Source organism: Vulpes lagopus, chromosome 4 (assembly GCF_018345385.1).
Source record: "Vulpes lagopus strain Blue_001 chromosome 4, ASM1834538v1, whole genome shotgun sequence".
NCBI lineage: Eukaryota > Metazoa > Chordata > Mammalia > Carnivora > Canidae > Vulpes > Vulpes lagopus.
In genome coordinates this window covers 50,082,629-50,107,912 of record NC_054827.1, presented here as the reverse complement: position 1 = coordinate 50,107,912, position 25,284 = coordinate 50,082,629, and the positions used below count along the sequence as shown (strand labels likewise).

Below are 25,284 nucleotides of genomic sequence, written 5' to 3'. Positions count from 1 at the left end.
TAAAATGTCCAACTAATCCCTGTTCCTTTGTTATAAAACAAAGTAGAAGACACATTCTGCTATTTGAATTCAACTGTAATTTGAATGGAAAGGTGTCAGGTGGGGGAAAGATGGACAGGTATATAGAATTTTCATTAATCTTGTCTAAAAATAAAAAATAAAAAGCACTGATCTTTTTTTTTTTTTAAATCAGAAAACAGTATGCACCAGAAAACCACAATAACCCATCTTAGAAAACTTATACATACTGGAAAAGAAATATAAGCACATAGACAGCAACTCTGAGGTAAAGATGGAGAGCTAAACACATACATTTTCTTCTGCCTCTGAGACATCTGAAACTAATGTAAGTTATGTGGGAATTTTTAAGGCTTTTGACTCAAAGAAAACTAGAGAGAAGACAGAAATCCCATTTTGGAAGCTGGAAAGAAGACAGACAAAGAGCAAACCACTTCGTCAATTTGATAAAGCTAGTGGGGAAAACAGAGAACACCCATTATACAAACCCTCTAAGGGCTTGGAAATTAAATTAGAAGCACGAGAGGTGAATCTGGGGCCGAACCACAAGACAATCTGGGGAAAGTCTATTTAAGAAGCACTGAAGCTCATCTTCCTTTCCTACTTTACCTGTTGTTACCCCAAGATAATATGGCCTTTCTTCATGCCCAGAGATGAAGGCTAGAAGTTTATTCTCTAAAACAGGTAAAACAATGTCATTTGACTGAAGGGCACCAGGTTTACCAGAAGGCAGAAAGGTACTGCACTGAAAACGAAGATTAAGAAACTGTACTTACACTGAATGCTGAGCTTCCCTCACACTCTGCCACTGGCCCCACTACGCTCTTCTTACCCATGCTGGCTTCAAGAAGCAGCCAGGTCCTTCACTTCAGGCAGAGGACAGAAAGATCCTTTGGGAACTGGACTAGCCTAAGAAGACTTAAAGATGGTGATGCTAGAAATTCTCCCAATAAATCTGCCATGTAGCCTTAGGTCTAGAGTGAAACCTCACTCATCAGACATTAGCTCCAGACCAAGGCTTTCAGGATTTTTTTTTTTTTTCAATTCACTTCTTATATATGAGCAGGTAATTAAACCTCAACAAACAACTGAGGAAACTCTTCGTCATTTATGTTAAAAAAAAAAGGTGAGATAAACATATTAACAAAGAGGTTAGGAATGAGAAGTACAGAGATGAACCATGATGCTCTCTACAATTTACTTCAAATCTATCAAAAAATAAGAACACTCAATTGATGGATGAATAACAGATGAGTATATGGATAAAAAATGAGAAGGCAACTAGAATCATTTGTCCTCTACACAAGTCTTTCAACTTGCTGTGTTTAAAATTTTTCATAATAGGGATCCCTGGGTGGCGCAGCGGTTTAGCGCCTGCCTTTGGCCCAGGGCGCGATCCTGGAGACCCGGGATCGAGTCCCACGTTGGGCTCCCGGTGCATGGAGCCTGATTCTCCCTCTGCCTGTGTCTCTGCCTCTCTCTCTGTGTGTGTGTGACTATCATAAATAAATTAAAAAATTTAAAAAAAATCTTAAAATTTTTCATAATAAAATATAGGGGAAAAGGAAAGCAACTAAGAGATATCTTTATACAAGGGAAAATAAAAATCCCCCAACGCAGTCATGGATAGACTATGCATTATATAGAGTGATAATGTCAGAAGCATTCCAATTTTGAAAAATCTAATTTATATTCTTTACTGAAAAAATGCATAAAGAAACCTGTGAATGTCCTCTTCATCACCTACCCACCCGTCATCCTTTTCTTTTTCTCTGGACCCTTATCCTCTTCCCCTCCCATAGAATAATCACAGTTTTAAAGATAAAGTATATCTTTCCTGATTTATATACATGATAAAACAAATACACAATCAGAAAAATGAGGTAATACCCCACAAAAATTCTAGAACATGGTTTTTCCCCACATAACCATATATAGATTACTGCATTTTTGGAATAGCTAAATGTATTCTCTGTGCAAATATGCTATAGTTTATTAAATTAACCAACTGAAAACCAATTCCTCACTGCATATTCCTTCTTTGTTCATTTATTCATTCATGTTTACATTTTTGATCAGAAAACCTTTTTTTTTTTAAATTTTTTTATTTATGATAGTCACAGAGAGAGAGAGAGAGAGGCAGAGACACAGGCAGAGGGAGAAGCAGGCTCCATGCACCGGGAGCCCGATGTGGGATTCGATCCCGGGTCTCCAGGATCGCGCCCTGGGCCAAAGACAGGCGCCAAACCGCTGCGCCACCCAGGGATCCCGATCAGAAAACCTTTTAAAACACATCCATGGTGTGTCCACCCATCAAAAATAATAAATGAGGGAGAGTACACATTTGTGTATACAGAATGTGTTAGGTGCTTCTATATATGTTAGCACTCAGTCTCAGCACAACTCTTCAAGGTACTCAATGTATAGTTGGGGCAAATGACATTTAAAAGATTAAACCTGTACAAGGTCACAAAATTATTAGGAAAGTAAACAGAATTTAAGGCTAAGCTGTAGCTTGGGCCCTTTGTACCTCCTTCTACCGATGAAATAGAGAGCTATGCCTTTTATTTAAAAATATTTTTATTAACTATTACTTAAGAAAATTTGGTGATATTATTTTTTTTTAAAGATTTTATTTATTTATTCATGAGAGACACAGAGAGAGAGGCAGTGACAGGCCAAGGGAGGAGCAGACTCCACGCAGGGAGCCTGACATGGACTCGATCCTGGGTCTCCAGGATCATGCCCGGGCTGAAGGTGGCACCAAACCGCTGAGCCACCGGGCTGCCCAATTTGGTGATATTATGGCAAAACCAAACTAAGTATAACAGCGTATATATATTTTATTTTTAAAATTTATTTATTTATTTAAAAGATTTTACTTATTTATTCATGAGAGACACACAGAGAGATGCAGAGACATAGGCAGAGGGAGAAGCAGGCTCCTGCAGGAAGCCCAATGTGGGACTCCATCCCAGGACTCCAGAATCATGTTCTAAGCCACCCAGGTGCCCAAGTGTGTGTAATTTTTTAGAATAGAATTTTCAAATAATTTGATTAAATGAATGTCAGAGAATTATGGAAATAGCATCATATTCCTTATTTTAGTCTTGGCAAAAAAACTGAAAACTGAAATCAATCTACAAGTGTTAAGCTGGAAAGACTGTTGACACAGGTGCTTGGAGAAGACAGAATTTTTTAATTGTGAAAAAGTAATGTCATATCTAGAAAATATTTTTACCTGAAAACATTATGAATATAAATAAACCTTATCAGATTTAATATGTAACCTTAAATATTTAACTTAATCACATGTATATGTGCCCTATATTAAAACTGTCAGTTTGTTTTTAAGAAGTCTTCTTGTAATGATTTAAAGATTCATTTATGTTCTCTCTTATAGAATATAACCTGTATTAGTTAGAACAGTTCTGTCTTAATGAACTCAACTAAAAGCTACACCTGTCAATACTGCCAAAATCCATACCCATCTATGACTGATTATTCTGGGCCTTCACTCCAATACCAATATAAGTGGCTTGATTTTTCTTGTTAGTTACAAATCAAGACCCTTTCTCTTAGCTTTGTCTCTAGAGGCCTGTCTGTAATAAACTTTGTAACTCACATTTATTTAAAAAAAAAAGAGGAGGAGGGCTCTTGGGTGGCTCAAGTGTCCAACCTTTGGTTTTGGCTCAGGTCTTGATCTCGGGGTCCTGGGATTAAGCCCTGAATTGGGTTCCATGTTCATCAGGGAGTTGGCTTGAGAATTCTCTCTCCCTCTCTCTTTGTCCCTCCCCCTGTTCACATGCTTTCTCTCTCTCAAATAATTAAGTCTTAAAAAAAAAAAAGCTTGCACTTGCTCTTCATTGCTTTATCTATAAATTCGATGTGATTTGAAAATAGAGAAGCAGAACAAGAAGCTGTAGAAAGTAAATATATATACCTGTTTTATAGCTTGTTGAGCCAAAAAAGCCATCTGTAGTGGGTTGGGCTTTATTGCTTGTCGTGGCATGTTCTGGTTTGATGAATATCTCAGCTGTTGAGGATGTGGAGGAAGAACTGGTCCATTGGGTTTGGGGCTGTGATTTTGAAAATTTATCAAACGTGGAGGGGGTTGCTGGAAAAAAGAAATTAAACCAATTTAGTGACAATCATCTCTTGAAAGATAAATTATAGAGAACTCTCTAACATTCACAGAAAGGTAGCAACTCAGTCACAGATGAATAACTTAATTCTACAACAAAGGAATGGGGGAAGGAGGCAGCCTTCCAGAATGTGTATAGGCTATGTGAAAAGTCTGATCAGGAAAGAGCTTTGGGAGAGGGGTTTCCAACTTTAAGTAGGTTACAAAAGGACTGGACCTAGGCCATCTTAGGAGGTAGGAAAAATTTGTGTTCGGTATTCTAAGTCCCTGATGATTACATTTTGCAAAGAACTGCCCTCTTTGGATCTCCTAAAATAATGCGATGGTAGAATAATAATTGCTAGCATTTACTGAGCAGTTGTTACACGCCAAGGTACTGCTTTAAGGGCTTTACAAGATAGAACTCATTTAATCTTCATAATAATACCATGAGGCAGGGATCCTCTTCATTTTACAGAAAAGGAAACCAGGGTTAGAGAATTTAAATAACCTGTCCCAGATTAACAAAGATAATAAAAGATGAAGCTGGAACTTAAACTCAAGCACTGTGGATCCAAAGTTTGCACTCAACCAATAAATTATGAATAATGAAAACAGCTGATATTAATAACATTTAAAAATTAATGAGCTTTAGATTTTACTGAGGTCAAACTATATGCCAGGCATTGTGATTAGCATTTTACATATGTTACTTCATTATCACCTTCCCCTTATTTTACAAGTGAGGACACTAAATATTAGAAAGCTTAGAGAACTTGAGAAAGGGCACACGGCTAGTAAAAGGCAGCACTAGAGCTTTAATCCAAATCTACTCTGGGATGTCCTCACCACGTTCTGGTGTTCAGCTGGGGGTTGATTAAGATACTAATTACACATGAGAGGATGAATTTCCCTAGAAGAAAAGAGATTTCAAATGGAAACCCTCCAAGGACAACACTGGTGGGTTACAGGACAGGGCAAGAGCTGGGAAGGCAAGCCTACTCTGTGCATAAATGCTAGCCCTGGAAATTGAGATCAGTGTTATAGAAAAAAGGTAGCCTTGTATGTCAGTCACAGTTTCACTGTGAACTGATTCTCTGGTTAGCAACTTACTGCAAAGTAAATACTTATTTTTAGGCTCTCTAAACTATATATGATTAGAACTTCTCAGAAAGGGAAGTATTAACTTCCATATACAATAGGGGACAAACAAATGTGAAATTTGTAGGGCTAGGGACGCCTGGGTGGCTCAGCAGTGTAGCACCTGCCTTCAGCCCAGGGTGTGATCCTGGAGACCCGGGATCGAGTTCCATGTCGGGCTCCCTGCATGGAGCCTGCTTCTCCCTCTGCCTGTGTCTCTGCTTCTCTCTGTGTCTCTCGTGAATAAATAAAATCTTAAAAGAAAGAAAGAAAGAAATTTGTAGGGCTGAAGTAGCAGCACTTAAACTTTTGGCCCTCTGAAGGAAGACAGCTATAAAATGTAGCCCTGCTATTTTTGCTTTCCTTTCTCATTTGTGGAATTAACTCTCCTTTCCTGGGTAAATGCTTCTTTTCCCTCTCTTACAAATTAGTTGGCACTGGGTTCACTCTCAGTAACTCTCAAGAGTGGCCAGCAATTATAGACCCAATGAAAAATAGATTTAGATACTATTTCAAGACCAAAGGAAATTCTGTGGTTGAAGAAGAGAAAAATATTAGAGAAAATGTCATAACTGTACAGAAGCATAAGCCTGAATCCATAGTGATTCTCTTTGATTTTCAAAGTTTTGGAACTTGAAGGGTTTTGTATCAGAGGAACACAAACAGAAGACAGTTGATGAATTACAAGGGAAATAGTGGAAAATTTCTAAATTTTTCTAAGAGATAACTTTTTAAAAAGTGGGAAATCATCCAAAACAGTCCTTAAAAGAGAATAAAGGAATTACATTAGTCCTTTGCTACCCCACTCTCACAGCCCCACCCCGTCTGAGATTTATACATTGATACACTCAAGAAATGACACTTGATGCTAGAATACTGTACTCTGAGAACTCGGTGTGGGAATGAATGTCAACCTTGCCATCAAGAGCTCACAGTTTAGTAAGACAGGAGATGTTTTATTTCCCCTCTCCTAAACTGTTATAGTTGTTTTAGGGGAGGCAACTTTGAAGAATAAGATTAGGAACTAGTTATGAACATTAGAGAAAAAGCAAAACTAATGCTACTTTAATTACATGGAATCAACTACTATGCAAGGAAGATACAAGAGGAAAATTCAGAATAGAGAAATAATTGAGCGCTTAAGCAAACATATACATCATTATCCTCATCCTCACTCTAAGTACCTTCATGATTATAGGCTTTGATTGTATTCCAGGTCAGTACTTCCCAATTGTGCATAGATAACCATGAAAGATACCAGATGTCCTTCTAACATACATCCACTGTGTAGGAAAAATTAATGTATGCAATGAACAAGAGTATCTCCACAGCAGTAAATCTGACTCAGGAGTGAGAACTATTGCTATGAATTATGTATAAAACATAGGTGACAGTGTTCTCTAACAAACTGTGATCTGTCCAATGGAGTATAGACTGTGTGCTGAATAAACAGATGCACAGTTTATCAAGTTTTTACCCCTTAGTTCTATATCCTACTTCTATAAAAAACAACTCATGTAAGCAATTTTTATTTTTTTTTAAAGATTTTATTTATTCAGGAGAGACAGAGAGAGAGAGAGAGAGGCAGAGACACAGGCAGAGGGAGAAGCAGGCTCCATGCAGGGAGCCCGATGTGAGACTCGATCCTGGGACTCCAGTATCACGCCCTGGGCTGAAGGCAAATGCTTAACCACTAAGCCACCCAGGCGTCCCATGTAAGCAATTTTTAGAAGTAGTCTTTAAATTGCCCATGTCCTATGGACAGATGTAGAGTATGATTTAAACATACCCACAAAGCCAGAGGCACACACAACTTCCTTATAGATAGTAAGTATATAGCTAGGTAGAGCAATGAGAAAGCTTATGAAGAGAATAATTAGTGAAAAATATATGAGTATTTGGAAGAGAACACATAAAAGTGAGAGATTAAATATGAGAAAAGATTCAGGAGTCATTGAGAATAGTAGAAAACACCACTCTGAGGGAATAACCAAAAGATGTGAAAACTACTTTATTTTTAAGTGGGGAAAATTAGGTTGAATAGAGACTGTGCATTATATAGATTGTGTACCAGTAAATCCTAGAGAGGAAAATAAGATAAAAAATAAATTCCTGAAATATATAGGCCAAAGGCTCAGAGGTCATTTTCATTTTGTCACTGCTTATAAAGAACGACAGAGTGACCAAGTCACATAATATCTACTCATTACCTCAGTTCCTTCTTAGTGAGAAGGCAATGAACGCAAATAATATTTATTCTTTTTCATGTTAATAAACTTTTTTTTTTAAGTTTTGTTTGAGAGAGAGAGAGAGAGAGAGAGAGAGAATGAGAAAGTATGAGTGGGAAGAGGGAAAGGGAGAAAGCAGACTCCGCACTGAACAGGGAATCTGACATGGGACTAGATCCCAGGATCCTAGAACCCTGACCTGAACTAAAAGCAGAGGCTTAACCAACTGAACCATCCAGGTGCCCCCATGTTAATAAACTATTAAATAAAAATCACCTTTCTATCTCCCAGACACCTAAGATAAATATTAATTATGCAAATGCTTAGCTCTAGGCACTCAACTCTCTTTTCTCTTCAAATTTATCTTTAGAAATATTTTGGTATTCTTTGAAGTTTACCTGTAGTGGATCCAGTCTACAGAGGTAATGATAAAATTACTCAATTTTCTTAAAATTTCAACTCTTTCAGTTGTGCTCCTGGTATCTAAAGTGTACAAGTCTTTTCCCAAGGAACACTCACCAAAGCTCTCTTAAATTCTTTGTTAATCACTTCCCACGAAAATGTGAGTTAGAACAAAGTTCTAGAGGAATAATCTACTGGAATATTTATATTCCCCTGGATTCGACATGCATTCTTAGTCAAATTACTAGAAAGCCATAAGCCTTAAATAAATCACTTTCGGCTTTCACAGAAGCAACTTAACAAAATCAGGATCTACATATGTCTACAATTTTATATTCAGTATTGAAGTAAGAGCCCGAAGAAGAGCAATTCTATGTTTTGTAAAATTGTTATAAAAAATACTAATATGTCATTACATTGCTTTTTCATAAAGAACCATATTATACATTCCTCTTAGTGCTAGAAAAATACTAGTAAAAAGTTTCTTCCCTAATTAACAGGCAGTTTTTCTTTTTATCAAATAATATAGATAGTATTTGTTTGTTTTCTTTGGTTGAGAAAAAATCTTGATCTAAGTCTCATTCTCAAGTAAAATGAGAATTCTTAGCCTAGTTCTGCACACTTTGATTCTTATTAAACCTTATTCCATATCATTCATGTCATTCCATTTGAAGTACACCACTTCAAATCCTTCTCAGAAATAGGAAGAGTATAAATTAATAAATGTAACTGTAAATAACAATTTGTATGAATTAGACTTCACATTCCTGAGTAAACTTTTATTATTAATTATGCCCAGATCTAACTTGAGCGAGACTCTTTAACAAAGAGTATAAACTTATCTGCAAAAATAGGATTAAAAGTAAATGGAATACTTCATATCTAGTAAAAATAAGAATAGTTCATGGAATATCTGCTCAGAAAGAGAGTCTAAGGAAGGGAAATTTCTAATGAACCACTCCCCAACCCTTTTCTATTTCATTTTACCCTAGTTTCTAAGACACACTGTGGTTTTCCTGAACACTGCAATCCCACAAAGACCAAATAACTGAAGTATGAAGTATAAATCATTCTGAAGCATAATACAGGAAGAATGAGTTACAGATACACAACTTTACCATCAGCCATAGGCATGGGTTGTTTAGGAATGCAATCATTTATCCTCTGTTATAATTTGAAGATAACAAAGAGAAGATGAAAATAGTTGTACCAGCCAAATAAACTATTAATTCCTTTTTGAGAAGGACTAAAAACTAGGAGTTAAGTTAGGGATACTTTTGATAAATTTTTATAAATTTATATATTTAAATCATAGATGACAGATGTCTTGGTTATTTTAAGAGATGCTGAATACAATTTTATTATAATTATCTAAGTTAGGACAGGCCTGCTTCCAAATTTACCTGATGAGAGATGGAAGGTTGCTGGATGGGCCCCTGCATTCTAGGGTTTGGTAAACCCACAGGTGCTGGCCTCCGTTGCACCTGTTGCCTCTGAGCCATTACCTGTTGCTGCATATGCTGGAGTCGTAATTGAGCTAGGCTGATCTGTGTTGGAAACTTGGATAACTGGTTTGAAGATAAACCACCTGGTGGCTGTGAATTCTGTTCCACGACAGGATTCTGCTTAGGCATTTGTGGCTGACTCTCTTTATCTTCAATTACTAAAGAACCTAATTAAAGAGAAAAGGTTAAGTTCTTAAGTTTTTCTGATAGTGAAATACTGTATTTTGTAAGGCTATTTTTGCTGAACTTCAAATTGCCAAGAAACTTTTTGGTCTCAGGAACACTTTACACTCTTAAAAATAGAAGGCCCCGAGGTTTATGTAAGTTCTAGCAGTCAAATTTTACCATATTAGAAACTATTAAAAGCATTTTTTACCTCTTAATTAATTTAAAAATAAACCCAGAATAACACATTTTTATGAAAAAACTTTTCAAAAAATTAGTGATGAGTCGTATTATTCTTTTTATATTTAAAAAAATCTCTTTACATGTCTGGACTAAAAGCTGAATTCTCCTATCTGTCATTGCATTATCTGTCATGATATATTGTTTAGGTTGAAATATATGCAGAAAACTAGCCACATACAGACATGTAATTGGAAAAGGGAGGCCTCGGGGTCTCCTAAACAAGCCTCATACTATACCTTGAGAACTACTGTTATCAAAACAAAACAAGGAAACCTGACATTGGTTCTAAAATTCCCACAATGTATTTCTGATTCGTTAGTAGGAACAATTAGTAATCTCTCAAGTTCTTGATATCCTCACAGTGCATACTACATCAGTTCTCTGATAGACAGCAATTTGGCTTATAGTTACACTTAGAATTTAAAGGTGCCGTCAGTAGGTCTGATCAAAGCATAAGGCAAAGGTTGACTTCAACAGTAGAGATTCAATTAAATGTTTCTGATCTTCTAATAAGCATAAATATCCTAAAAAATATTAACACTCATTACATACTCACTGTGTTTAGGCAATATGAGAGTAGGTCTACGTACATCCTTGCTAAAGTCCTTTTTATAGATAAGGGAATCTAAGGCTCAGGGAAATTAAACAACTTACCCAAACTCACCAAGACATTAACTGAATGTTGATCTAGGTTAGTATTTTCCCCTTGCACTCTTCTAGAAGATGTTTCTCAGAAGCCATGGATAAACAAGTTTGGGAAACTTGTCTCCTTCTTAGAATATTTAAAATGCAAATCTCATTGTAAATGACAATTTTCACAGCTATAAATGATAGCTCTGAGAAGTCTTACAGTATATTATTCGATTTTATTATAGGATTTTCACAAACTTCACAACAGAGATGCTGTCTTTATTTTGCTTTTGCTGATACAGATTTATCTAAAACTATCCATTTATGTGTATATAGTTACACATTCTTAATTTTACTATATCATGTGGTTTATTCTGTGATATGCTTATAAGTATATGTATTCCTGTACATGACTGCTTATGTTCTCCATATAGCTGAATGTGTGATGGTTCAGTGGGGAAGGGTAAGAGATGCTTATAAATGCACTTTGCATTAAGATGCTTATTTTTAGTAATATAGGAGTGTGTGATTCCAGTTGCCTGCTATCTATCAATAAATACGTTGCTGCATGCACTTTGCAATTGAGCTGCAGAGGTCACTTTATCGCTGTCCTTTTTTGTTCTTCTGTTGTGTGGATGAGATTTGCGTAAGCTTATTGCCTCCATTCTTGGTATGTTATGACAGCACTGGCTCTCTTTCTAGCCATTTCTTCCTTTCCTACCCAGAATCTAGCCTAGGGAATGACAGCAACTATCTTTGAGGATTTTGAAACACGGTCAATGAGACCAAAAACTGTCATCAAAGGGAATACACTGGTGGTTGATGAAGAAGGTATAGGGAATTCTTAGACTTCTATTTCTTTAGTTTTCCTGTGAGAAATTAAGAGGTAGAAAGTGAAGACTTTTTCTACTAGCAAATAAAGAAAGGAAGATAAATAACTTCCTGGTGAGCTGCCTGCAAAGATATTTGAGCTCCTAATCTTACCAAAATGATAGTCTCCCTTTATGATAAGTCAGTGGACTCTAATATTTGAAACTGGGGCACTTTTCTATATGCATGTTATACTCCAATTAGGCAGTTTTAAATATAGTTATTACATAAAAGGAATATAAAAAAATAAGAAATCTTCCCTAGCAAGATCAAGCAAATGAATCCTTAGGTGCTTCATGACTGGGTATAAAAAGCCAATATGAGAAATACTATTTTAATAGAAAACACTCCAAAAATAAAAAATCCTGTATCAATGGCAGTCAGTCATGAGTGAAAAGTTTCATTACCCCATTCTAATAAACCTACAGTTAACATACAAGCAAGATTCTATGGGGAAAAAAACTTCTAAATCCCAAAGTCTAGACACCTGTGAGTCATAAGGATGTTCCTATCATCCATTTATTTACATGTGTTGTTGTATTATTCATGCATGTGTCACACATATACATAACATTTATAAAATACTGGCAAAAACTCCATGCCTTCAAAACAAGGTGATAAAAGCGCTTCATGGTTAGAAGGAAATACATTTTCAATAATGTGTCCTAATCATTAATAGTTCCAGAAACAAATGGCACTTTGAGAAAATCGACATAAAGGCCTACCTAAATTGATAATATTCTGAGCCCAGAAACTAGGATCACAGTGAAACTGGATGGTATTGTTGGTCACTGGGGAAGCATCACACCTTGCTCGAAGGAGGTGCCTTAATCGGTATGTAATCTAGAAAAAAGGAAAGACAACTAAACATTGGTGTCTTTAATCAGGCAAACAATATATTAAGTAAATACACAAAAAATGGTCTCCAGTATGTATGCTAACACAAAATAATTGTATCTAAGTTATAAAATGTGGACATACAACATATTTTACAACAACATATACAACAAAGTTTTCTTTCCAAAACATGTCAAGTTTTTTTTTTTTTAAAACATGTTAAAAGTTTTGAAATATAATTCAATTAGCTATACTATTGAATACAAAACTGAAAAGTGGGGATCCCTGGGTGGCTCAGCGGTTTGGTGCCTGCCTTTGGCCCAGGGCGCGATCCTGGAGTCCCAGGATCGAATCCCACGTCGGGCTCCCTACAGGGAGCCTGCTTCTCCCTCTGCCTGTGTCTCTGTGCCTCTCTCTCTCTCTCTCTCTCTATGTCTATCATAAATAAGTAAATAAATAAATCTTTAAAAAAAACTGAAAAGTATCTTAAAGTGATAGGTTATGGTTAATTTTTTGAATTATTAAAACTTCAGAGAATCACCAACTAAATATTTGTAAAATAATTTTTAAAAACACATTTCACTCTTTTATTTTACTTACTTTTTTAAAGAAGGATTCAAAACTTAAAGGGCTAATGAGTTATGGAAAGTACAATCTCTGCTCAGGAGATGTAAGTACAGCCCATAACTAGGCCTGCTAGTGGGATGGTTCTCCTTGCTCCTCTGTTTTGAATCTCATGTTACCACACCATACACCCCACCGCTGCCAACCTCCTTCCACACTGTGGTCCCGCTGAATACTTGATCATTCTCCCTTAGTTGAAGAATTGAGTTCCTGGCTCACTATCACCATCTCCAATATCACTCTTGTCATAATTCTTGAGATTTTAATATCCAACCAGCTGAACCTTCTTCTCAACTTACTTCCTCTAGGTACCAATAATCCTATAAACCTTAAAGGTCCTACATGTGTTTGCTCTTATAATATCCCCCTATCCTTTGATCTCACCTTACCAGGAACCTTACCCAGCTGAAATCCAGGGTCAATCACCATAATCATTTCCTTGCATATACCCTCAATACCTCTTTCCATCACATATACTTCCTTCCCTCTCGATCTTTCCCCCAAACAACCCTGGTTAAACCCAAGTTTTGGCCAGATATAACTGGACTATGTAACACATGACTATTTACTTCATGTGGGCCCCTAAGTTTGGCTGGCTATCATATGACATTTTTCTAGTACTTTACTTCCCTACTCTCCTAAATGACTATTCAGATTTTCTTCTCAAATCTCTACCACCTCCTTCCTCCCTCATGCTCAATCTCAGCTGATTTTGCTTATACTTTTACTGAGAGAGTAGGAATGAATAGTCAGGGACCTTCTACAAATTCTCACCACTTATATTAGTGTTTCCTCCTATTACAATGGATTCAATGGGCGTGTTGTTTTTTTTTTTAATTTTATTTATTTGAGAGAGACAGAGCACATGTGTGCTCAAGCAAACTCCCCCACGGAGGATGGAATCTGATGTGGGGCTTGATCCCAGGACTCTGGGATCATGATCTATGCTGAAATCAAGAGTCAGATGCTTATCCGACAGCCAGCCAGGTGCCCCTAAATGGCCATGCTTCTAAAGCCAGTCCTTCCACTTACGCAGCAGTACCCAACCTTTCTTGCCTACTCATAGACGTCTTCCCTCACCTAGGCTTCCATTTTACTGGATCACTCTTATCAACATATAAACATGTTTTAACTTTTGCTGGCTAAAAACAAAACTCTTGGCTCCGTTTCTATCATCCACTGCCCCGTTTTTTTGCCTTATTTTTTTTTACAGCAAACTCTTAAAAAAATTTTCATTTTTTTTTTTTTTACCGGCTATTTTTACTGCTCTCTGTTCCCCTCCTCCCATTCTTTTCCTAAAGCCACTTCCGGCACTTGGCTTTCAGTATATTATACTCTCGTGGTGTTGCTCATATTCCACCAACTACTACTTTTGGTGGCCACTGAGAATAGGTTTGGATTCCAATGCACCACTGCAGCCTCCAGTGTTGGTTCTTTCAGTCTTCCAACTGCCTTCTTTTCTCCTATACACACATAGTTTTAGTGATCTCATAGAGTGTCATAAATGACTCTTGAATTTGTATCTCAAGTCTGGATCTCTTTTTTGTTTTTTTTTTTTAATTTTTTTATTTATTTATGATCGTCACACACACACAGAGAGAGAGAGAGAGAGGCAGAGACACAGGCAGAGGGAGAAGCAGGCTCCATGCACCGGGAGCCCGACGTGGGATTTGATCCCAGGTCTCCAGGATCGCACCCTGGGCCAAAGGCAAGCGCTAAACCGCTGTGCCACCCAGGGATCCCTGGATCTCTTTTTTGAACTTGCATTTCCAATTTCTTACTCATCATCTGATGTCTGGTAGGCAACTCAAATTTAGTATGTCTAAAAGGGAACTTTTGATCTTTTTCCTCAAGTCTACTTGTCCTATAACCTTCCCTATCTCCACTACTGGCAGCACTATTTTCCTTACTGCTTAGTCCCTAGTTCCTTTCTTTGTCTCACACCCTACGTTCAACCTGTCAGCAAATCTTACTGGTTCTATCCTTAAAAGATATGGATAATCCTACCAGTTTTCTCATCAACTCTATTAATTCTCCTGCTACCACCTTGGAAAAGCCACCTCATTGCAGTAAGATTCCAACTGGTCTCCCTTATTTCTTCCTTGCCCTCAAATACCTATAGTCTATTCTCAGCCACAGTGATTATTAAAATGTAAATCATACTCTGTTGTCCTCAAGACCCCCCTCTCCAATGGCTCCCCATATCAGTCAGATTAAAAACCAAAGTCCTCATAATGAACTACCATGCTTGTGGTATTTGACTTTGCATTACTTTTCTGACTTTACTTGTACTAACTTTCTGCTCCTTCACTCTGCTCGGGCCCCCCAGGACTCCTTGTATCCATATCACAAAAACTCCCATCTCCATCTTTGCACTTGCTGTATGCTCTGCCAGAGTATCCCCTAAATATTTACTTCCTTCAGGTTTTGCTTCCTCACTTTTTTCAGTGTTTGCTCAAATATCACCCTCTTTCAACTTCTTTCCTTAATTTACTTTTCTCTAGAGCACTTAAAATATGTATGCTGTTACATGGTATTACTTATTTCAGTACTATCTCTTCCCACTAAAATGCAACTTCTTGAGGCAAAGATTCTGTTTTCTGTTCTCCCAGTGCTTAGAATGCTGTCTGAAATACAGCAGGTATTCAATAAGTAAGCGTTGAATAAATAAACTTACTTCAGTTGCTAAACTATTTCCAATAGCTATAATACATTTTAGGCATAAAACATGAAATTATTTTGGGACTATGTGGAATACATGGCACAGTGTGTAGTGCAGCATATAGCAGTCAATACAATGTTCTTCTCCCTAAGTTTTTCTCCCTTTCTTAAATTTTTGCATCCTCTATTAGTTCTTATTGTAAAAAAATGTTAATATGCAAACCATAACAATCATTCCAAGAACTTTCCTTCCTAAATAGTTTCATCATTCCCCAAATTTAATCATTTTGAAATAATTTTAAAATTGTGAAAAACTAAAAAGCACTCTTCACCCAGATTTCCCACCTGTTAATGTATTATTAGCACATTTGTCTCCGTGCCTGCCCAAATGCTTCTGCACACATACACTCTTGTCTTTTTCTGAACCTTTTGACAGCAAGTTGCAAACATGAAGTTCTGTTCCAAACACTCCAGTGAGTGCATCTTAACACAAAGATCCTCTAACATAAGCGGCAAGCTCCAAATTCAGAAAGCATGTTTGTCACAGTACTACCATCCAATCCAAAGACCATATTCAAATGGGAATTCTCCCAACAGGGTACTTCCTAGGATGCTCTCAAAGAATATAGGTTGTATTTAGTTCCCATGTCTCTGCAGTTCCTTAATCATTCCCTGTCATTCATGTCCTTTGATGGCTCAGGCCTTATATTATGCAAGATGACCTTCAACCCGGGTCTGAGTAGAATTCCTCTTGAGCAGATTTAGTAGAGCATTCTTGTCAGGAATTCCACACAAATGATAATGTGTATTTCTTAGTACATCAGATCGGGAAGCTCAGGATTTCAATCTTTCTCACAGTTGCTGATACAAATCCTCATCACCTGGCAATTTTGCTGCCCTGTTTCTCCACCTTAAATTCACTGGATTTCCCCCTTTGTAACTGATTAGTGTTTTGCAAAGAGGTATTCTAAGATTACACTGAGATCCTGTTCCGTCAATTCTCTACTCACTAGATTAGCATACTCTGAGGACTCCTTAATTACCTCTATGATAGTGACCAAATGTGCTTCTATACCATCTACTATTCTTTCTACATTTATCACTTTACATTATGACATAAGATTTTTCCCTTCATCATTTGCACAGAAAAAAATGGTTAAAATCAGAAATGTGAGCACTTTCTTAAAAGAAAATCAGCTCTAATTAAAAGGAACTATGAGGTAATAAAACCCTTGGGACATACTTTTCCCCCTTTCAGGTACTATGCTGTAAATCCCTTTTGCTGATGAGAAGCTAAAAAAGACAATTTATTTACAACTCAGATAACTAGCATCTATTTGCTAATTAAGTTGTGCCAAGGTCTAAAAGTAATACCAAATTTGGCCAAACTATTCCTTGAAGTAACAATTTTTTTCCTGATGTATTTTGTTGTCAAGATGTAAGAGCTCTCTATCAAATTATTTTATTACCCATATAAAATGTAAACTCTGTCAAAAATCCTGATACACAAAAGAATAAAATAAAAAATAAAATAAAAATAAATAAAATAAAATAAAATAAATAAAATAAAATAAAATAAAATAAAATAAAATAAAATAAAATAAAATAAAATAAAAAAATTCCTGACAAATGTTTTAGATAGTTCTGAAAAATCATAAAGCCTGGCTGGTGTAGAACATAAGGTTCATTAACTAACTATACTTTATTAATCTTTTCAGATGTATCTAAACTTAAATGAACTCAGGTTTCACATTGAAAACTTAGCTAACTTCAAAAAGCAAAAGATGAAAAAAATTTTTGAAATATAAAAGATATCAAAACAGCTTTCAAGAGAGCAACACTGTCTCCTTTCTATTGAAGTTAAAATAAACTTAAAGAAGAAATTTAGTATTTGAATTTCCAATGGTAAAAATTAACATGCAGTTTTGTCTATACTTTGAGCTTCTGACAGAAGATGTTATCTGCCATATTTTAACCATCAATCTTTTGTTTCATTCCTATACATCAAGCACTGAGTAATACAAAATTCCTACCTTTGAGAAGTATAAAATCTAATGAGTCATAGAAACATATGCAAATACAATAGTACATAAAAATCAATAATTGTATGATAGACATATGCACAAAGGATTTGCAAACACATAGAAGAGAAATCCAATCCAGTCTTGGTCATGAAAGGCTGCCAAGAGGAAAGGAGGACAAATCTAAACTGCAGCTGGTAGTCTCTAAAATGATGAACATTAGTTATTCAGGAGAAAGAGGCAGCATTCTAGGAAAAGGCACCAATACCCAGTCAAGACAGCATCATATACTGTGAGTCCAAAGGATAAGAAGCAAAGTGTTAGCAATGAGACATTCGGGAAAACATAAAGGTCTTCTAAGAGTAATTAGATGGGAGGAAGGGAAAAAGGAGAAAAGAGATTGTAGCATTCCTTTTTACTACTTATAACTTAATAGTTTCCTAATTCTAGTAGTATAGAAATATTCACAGCTACTAACAAGAATGATAGTGCTTTACTCTCCTGGTCTTTCTTCTGTCAATACTTCTTGCCTTCCTTCTACATAATATAAGGATAAATTCAGTGTTACCAGGTTGATAGAAGAATCCTGAGGAAATACTGTGAAAATGTTTCAAAATCTGTTTAAAACTGGACTTCTGAAAAGATTCCACTGTTCCACTGGGTCTTTTACTGACCACAATTCCTATAGCAAAAAGATGAACTGAGAATTGCAAGCTAGGCTTGAAATTTCAGGCCTGCAAGGCATTTCTTATTTTTTTTTAAGCACATAAAAGCCATCATTTGAAAGATAACCTTAGGGGGCACCTGAGTGATTCAGTGGTTGAGCATCTGCCTTTGGGTTGGGTCATGATCCTGGGGTCCTGGGATCAAGTCCCCTATCAGGCTCCCCCCAGGGAGCCTGCTTCTCCCTCTGCCTATGTCTCTGCCTCTCTGTGTCTCTCATGAATAAATAAATAAAATCTTTAAAAAGAAAAATAAAACAATTTTTAAAAAGATAACCTGAGTAAACATGGCTATATATACCAAGCATAAGAACTATGAAGAGCAGGGTTGTAGAATACAGCAGTTTTCAAAATTTTCGAGGTTGGAAACTCTTGTAAGTGTTTACAAATAATCGTGAACCTCAGCTCTGTATACATTAAAGGCAAATCATTTTATTAACTACACTGGCTATTGGTAATGCCTAAAGGCCCACTTGGATTTCACAGGCTTTTAAAAATTAGAAAAAAAAATAATTCTGTCAATTAGGTATTGGTCCCTTATAATTGATTCTTTATGATTTGCAAACTCATTTTCTCCTATGTATAATATAAAGAATAACCTCCCTCTCTCCTATGTCAAGAGATCATTTTGCAGATTAAGTAATCTCATCTCCTATTTTGTTTTCTCATAATTGTAAAAAAAAAAAACATTAATAAAATTAGAGAAATTTTTAAACAGGTTACTAAATATCTATATGAATGTTTTCTTACACATATGTAGTAACAATATTCAATATTCATAATTTTCATTCTTAATTGAAAAAAAGACAATTCTTTCATTTTATACTCTTCTTTTTCTGTTTAACTCTCAGAAGAATATTCAGGAAAACAGAGAAGATACGTACTATACAGAAGCTGTTTTTAATTACACCAATAAAGCAGTTAAAAAAAGACCCAAGAAAGAGTACATCATTAAATATTATGAAAGAAAAATTCTGAGTGAATACAATTCATGATTAGGAGTAGTTCTAGAAATAGTTACAAATCAGTTTTTTTAGTAAGTCTTGAACTCAATATTTGAACCTAGTTTATAGAAGTTTATCCAGAAGTATATTTCCTTATTACAAAATGGTCACAGAAAAATTCTGCCACTTGATTCCAAAAATGGAATAGGTGAACAGAAAACTGATTTGGATGTCCTAATTCAATTTCAAAGGATAACTCTCTGTGGAATCTTTTAATAAAATGAAGGTAAGGCAGGAATTTTTAAAAATGTTTATATGGTTTGACTTCCAGTGATTAAGTATCTTCTAGATCCTTGCTACTAAAGCATAGTTCTAGAACAGTGGCATTAGCATCTCCCAGGAGCTTGTAAGAAATATAGAATTTGGCTCCACTTTACAACTCTTAAATGAGAATCTTCAGGTGATTAATAGTTTGCAGTGACTAAATATTTTCAGTAGCAAGGTTCTGAACTACTATCAAAATTGTTCATCTAATCACACAGCCACTCTTCCATAGCAAATGGGGTTGCAATATACAGTACCATACATGGACGCCAGAGTAAACAATGTACTGTCAGCAAGAGAAACACAGCCTCTAAACTCAGGTGTCCAAGACAGAATTTTGGTTATACCTCCTACTGTGTAATAACCTTAGGCATGTTACTTAACTCTGTGCCTTGGTTTCACTATTCATACAATAAAGATGGATAGTTATACCTAGTTTTTTTTTTTTTTTTTTTTTTTTAATTTGAGAGAGAGGGAGAACAAGTGAGTGAGCTGGAGCGGGGGGGGGGGCCCCCCCGCGGGGGCGGGGGGGAAGAGACAGAGGAAAAGTCTTTTTTTTTTTTTTTTTAAAGATTTTTTTTTAATTTTATTTATTATTTATGTATTATAGTCACAGAGAGAGAGAGAGAGACAGGCAGAGACACAGGCAGAGGGAGAAGCAGGCTCCATGCACCGGGAGCCCGATGTGGGATTCGATCCCGGGTCTCCAGGATCGCGCCCTGGGCCAAAGGCAGGCGCCAAACCGCTGCACCACCCAGGGATCCCCAGAGGAAAAGTCTTAAACAGACTCCATGCTCAATCTCATGACCCTGAGACCACAACCTAAGCCAAACCAAGAGTTGGAAGCTTAACTGAATGTTTCATCCAGGTGCCCCTAGGTATATACCTAGTTATAAAAATGACCCAGCCATTGCACCACTAGTAGTGCAAAGGAAGCAAAGATCCTGATTCAAAGGGGGAACACGCACCCCAATGTTTATAGCAGCATTGTCAATAATAGCCAAATTACAGAAAGAGCCCAAATGTCCACTGACTGATGAATGGATAAAGTCTATCTTACCAGTGTATACACACACACACACACACACACAGGAATATTACTCAGCCATCAGAATGAAATTTTGCCATATGCAATGACACGAGTGAAGCTAGAGAGCAACATGCTAAGCAAACAAGTCAGTCTGAGAAAGACAGATACCATATGATTTCATTCATATATGGAATTTAAGAAACAAAATAGGTGAACATAGGCGAAAAGGGAGGGAAAAAGGGGGGGCCGATCCTAATTATGGAGAACAAATTGAGGGGTGATGGGGGAGAAAGTGGGCAGGAGATAGGCTAAATGGGTGATGGGGATTAAGGAGGGCACTTTTTCTGATGAGCACTGTTTATGTAAGTGACAAATCACTAAATTCTACTCCTGAAACCAGTATTACACTATATGTTAACGAACTAGAATTAAAATAAAAATTGTAAACAAACAAAAACCTTCCCCAAAATCCAATGTAGAAGTTTAAGTGGAATATTACATGGAAAATGCTTAAAATTAGTGTCTGGCACACTATAGGTGATTAGGAAATATTTACTATCATTATTTTTAGTATTAAGTTCAATAGCCTCTGAGAGAAAACCTGGAAAAGAAGAAAACAAAGATAATGATGGATTAAAATTGAAGTTATACCTCAACAATGGCAGTTAAATATATTTTTTAAATTTTTGATCAATTAAAGTTAGAAACAGGTAAAAAAAAATAGGTAAAGGGCAATGAAGTACAAACAAACCAATGAACAATTCTGAATTTTAAGTATTCCAATAATTCCACTGTTTCTATGTTTTAGTGGTATGTTAAATGCCATACTTAGTCTGTCTTACCAGTCGCTTGCTATAAAGTAATGCTGTACTGCTGCCACTGGAAACTGCCCATTTAGAAAAATGCATAACATGTTCCAATTGTTTAGAAAGTCCAGCTACTTCCTGTTGTTGTTGCATAAGTTTCATGCGATGATCCTTTGCAAGACTCTGAAAATAAGAAAATTTCGAAATTTGTCCTGCATATATTTTAATGGTCATTTTCAGATTATCAAATTAGAATAACTGCCACCTCTGAGAATCCAAATGATAGCAATTTAAAATATGCTTAGTGCTTTTCCCCCTTAGTATATAAATGGTCACTCTTACTGCCACAAAAAACTGCCAGAACACTACAGAGCTTCTGCTACTGTCACCACCATCACCACTGCCATCACTGCCTCTACATACCTCCACCCCAGGCCCTTGGTCTAGTTTTACATATTCTGGAACTTCAGTCTCTATTTGTGCATCTTCCAGTATCCAAAAAGGAGCAAAAACCAGGGATTAGCTATGATACAGTAAATGCCTGTTAAATTTAATTCTCACAAATAAAAGATTTACCAACCAGCAATCTAATAAAGTTACCAGATCATACGATTTGTGCAATCATATGATTTCACTTTTCAGGCATTCTAGTCTTGATTGCAACCACTTTGTGCCCAGTCATGCCATACGGTAGACACACTCATGTGGTTAAAAGGGATATGATTTTTGTCTATTGAGAATTACCTTGGGAGCTAAATGATAAAATGATTAGTGGTGCCAATGTATTCTCAGAAAAGCTACATAAAATCAGAATACAGAATTTCTCTAAGGGAAGTAGACAAACAAGAACAGAGGTTAATCAAAAGCAGAGAACACTGGGGGTGCCCAGGTGGCTCAGTTGGTTAAGTGTCTGACTCGGTTTCACAGCTTAGGTCATGATCTCCGGGTCCTGGGATTGAGTCCTGTGTCAGACTTTGTGTTCAGCAGGGAGTCTGCTCAGGATTCTCACTCTCCCACTGCCCTTCCCCCGTTTGTGTGTGCATCCTCTAAAATAAATAAATCTTAAAAAAAAAAAAAAAAAAAAAGGAGAGAGCACTGAACTTGGGTTATCTTAAAGTTCTCTATCCAAAAATTTTTATCTGCAAGGAAAGGGGAAGACAACAGGGTTTTCTACTGGTTCTGAAGTTTAAAAGTAAAATTGTCATACTCCAATATGGGTTTAGATTCTCAATAAAAAAAGGAACCTAGATCCTGACCCTAGTTAGTTTCAAATTTGGAAAATACACATGTGCTGAAGTGAATTAAAGGAAAAACTGCAATGACACTCAATGGCTTTGTCACATCTAATTTAAGTTTAGAGATTACTTGTTTTTTACAGAGGTCAGAAATAGCCTCAGTATTTCTTTGGAGACATTATAGACAGAATATAAGTTTTGTTGACTTTTGGAGAGCTTGCATATTGACAATAAGAAGCCCTAGTTACTTGGGTCTGTATGGTTAACAATTATTTGGGCCGATTCCTGGATTCTTAGATAAAAGGGGCTCCAATTGTTTTAAGGAGGATTCTGTAAACCAGGAAAATATTAACATATTTAAAAGGTGCTGTAGAAATTATGAGTCAATAAAGTTGATTACAAATAGTACTGATGACTAAGTTCATTCGTAGAGATTTGGGATCTGGTAATCTTTTGTTATCTTCAAGTGATTCTGATTTACAGAAATGTCTGAAAAGAGCCACAGCAATGCACGCACTGCTAATAATCTCTGAGAAAGCAAATCTAAGTGATGTTTGATTTTAAGCAGAACTTGGAAAACTTTTAAAATTGTTTAAACACTGCTTCTATTAAAAAAAAAAAAGGGAATCACAGAACTTTGAAAAAAATAGTTCTTGTAAATGAGGCCGCCTAGACAGAACACTTCTTCACTAAATAAGTATTTGTTTCTAAAAGAACAGAGAATTACTTTAGTCTTTGTTTCCTTTATGTCTGATAAACCATGGGAATGACCACGCTTTCCCAAGGAGAGGACTCTCTCACAAAGACCTTATAATTTTGTCAGCTACAAAATAAAGAGTTTGTTTTTTTTTTTTTTTTTTTTTTTTTTTTTTTTTTTTTTTTTTTTTTTTTTATTTTTTTTTTTTTTTTTAAAATAAAGAGTTTGAATTAAATTATTTCTAGGAGTGTTTTTCTTTTTCATCTTTAACGTCAGAATTCTTATTCTCTTTTCATTGTAAATTGCTGCTTTACTGTGAATTCTTTCTGCACCAAAGAACTAAAATAATACTAAAATACCATGCATTTAATAGTATGTTAATATACCACAGAGAGGTTATAACCTCATTATTAGTTGGAGTCAAACACTGACTTTGGATCTTCACCTTCATGAGTATAATAAAGCCTATGAAGACTATAATATCTTTCTTACCATGGTGAGAAACAACTATCCTAAGTGCCTTGCACATCCCTCCCTACATACTGCTTTCTCAGCTAAGACTATAAAATGTCAAAAGCAGAGGCACATCCTTTTCCTAATTTCTCAGAAGGTTAAATAAGTGTATGTTTAAAAATGAAATACAATGGCCAACACGCACATGAGAAAATGCTCTGCATCACTTGCCATCAGGGAAATACAAATCAAAACCACAATGAGATACCACCTCACACCAGTGAGAATGGGGAAAATTAACAAGGCAGGAAACCACAAATGTTGGAGAGGATGCGGAGAAAAGGGAACCCTCTTACACTGTTGGTGGGAATGGAAATGGTGCAGCCACTCTGGAAAACTGTGTGGAAGTTCCTCAAAGAGTTAAAAATAGACCTGCCCTACGACCCAGCAATTGCACTGTTGGGGATTTACTCCAAATATTCAGATGCAATGAAACGCCGGGACACCTGCACCCCGATGTTTCTAGCAGCAATGTCCACAATAGCCAAACTGTGGAAGGAGCCTCGGTGTCCATCGAAAGATGAATGGATAAAGAAGATGTGGTTTATATATACTAAGGAATATTACTCAGCCATTAGAAATGACAAATACCCACCATTTGCTTCAACGTGAATGGAACTGGAGGGTAATGCTGAGTGAAATGAGTCAATCGGAGAAGGACAAACATTATATGGTCTCATTCATTTGGGTAATATAAATAATAGTGAAAGGGAATAGAAGGGAAGGGAGAAGAAATGTGTAGGAAATATCAGAAAGGGAGACAGAACATAAAGACTCCTAACTCTGGGAAACGAACTAGGGATGGTGGAAGGGGAGGAGGGTGGGGGCTGGGGGTGAATGGTGATGGGCACTGAGGGGGGCACTTGATGGGATGAGCACTGGGTGTTATTCTGTATGTTGGCAAATTGAACACCAATAGAAAATAAATTTATTATTAAAAAAAAATGAAATACAGCTTAGTTACCTTTCCGAAAATTTTTCATTTTGGAAAGACCAGAAAAAAAAGTTGTCACTTCAATGAATCTAAAATGATTAATCTCTTCAACATTTACAGAGCTCCTTCTTCAAGCAAGGCATTGTGCTTTGTGCTATCAAATACACACTAAGCCATAAACTGTCAGGTACAATGTAGAACTTGGCAGAAGAAAACTTAGGAATAGAGAGGAAGTATTATTGAGTCATAAATGGAAACAGCTGTATGAAAAAGGCAGGGATTTCAAATTCACAAATACATCAGAAAATACTGAATTAAATTGCTATAACATATTGTCCATTAACAGTAACTTACCTCAAGCTGATGTAGTAGAGCTTTTCCTTTTTTATTTATTTCTACCATCAATGTAAATATAGCAACTTTAATATCCTGTTCCACCTGCTTTTGATTTTGATTTACTTCAATTATCCTGAAAATTAAATGAAAGGGGGAAAAATCTAAAATCTAAGGCAGAAAATTGTCTTATAATATTTAAAATTTATTTTTTAATGTCTAATTTAGGCCAAAATGTTTTCAACTATTAAAAGCTCAGCTATTTCTAGGGGTCCTTCA

At 36.2% G+C, this 25,284-nt stretch overlaps 2 protein-coding genes across 3 annotated transcripts in view; one reads left to right on the top strand and one right to left on the bottom strand.

Moving 5' to 3' along the window:
* SVOPL (SVOP like) overlaps window positions 1-1,342 on the top strand; it is a 102,632-nt gene extending 101,290 nt beyond the window's left edge. Inside the window, exons 20-21 of one of the 2 annotated variants that reach the window (XR_005987319.1) lie at window positions 194-286; window positions 371-1,342. The gene's annotated coding sequence lies outside the window, so the exon portion shown is untranslated. Of the gene's footprint in view, window positions 1-193 lie in introns of both variants that reach the window. The other variant, XR_005987318.1, reaches the window with a different exon arrangement.
* Window positions 1-25,284, bottom strand: part of TRIM24 (tripartite motif containing 24) — a 94,050-nt gene that overhangs the window by 11,591 nt on the left and 57,175 nt on the right. Inside the window, exons 7-11 of the mRNA XM_041751060.1 lie at window positions 25,027-25,141; window positions 21,330-21,476; window positions 12,050-12,167; window positions 9,417-9,583; window positions 3,962-4,135 (exon numbers count right to left, since the gene is read on the bottom strand). Coding sequence (XP_041606994.1) covers window positions 3,962-4,135; window positions 9,417-9,583; window positions 12,050-12,167; window positions 21,330-21,476; window positions 25,027-25,141 — 721 coding nt within the window. The remainder of the gene's footprint in view (window positions 1-3,961; window positions 4,136-9,416; window positions 9,584-12,049; window positions 12,168-21,329; window positions 21,477-25,026; window positions 25,142-25,284) is intronic.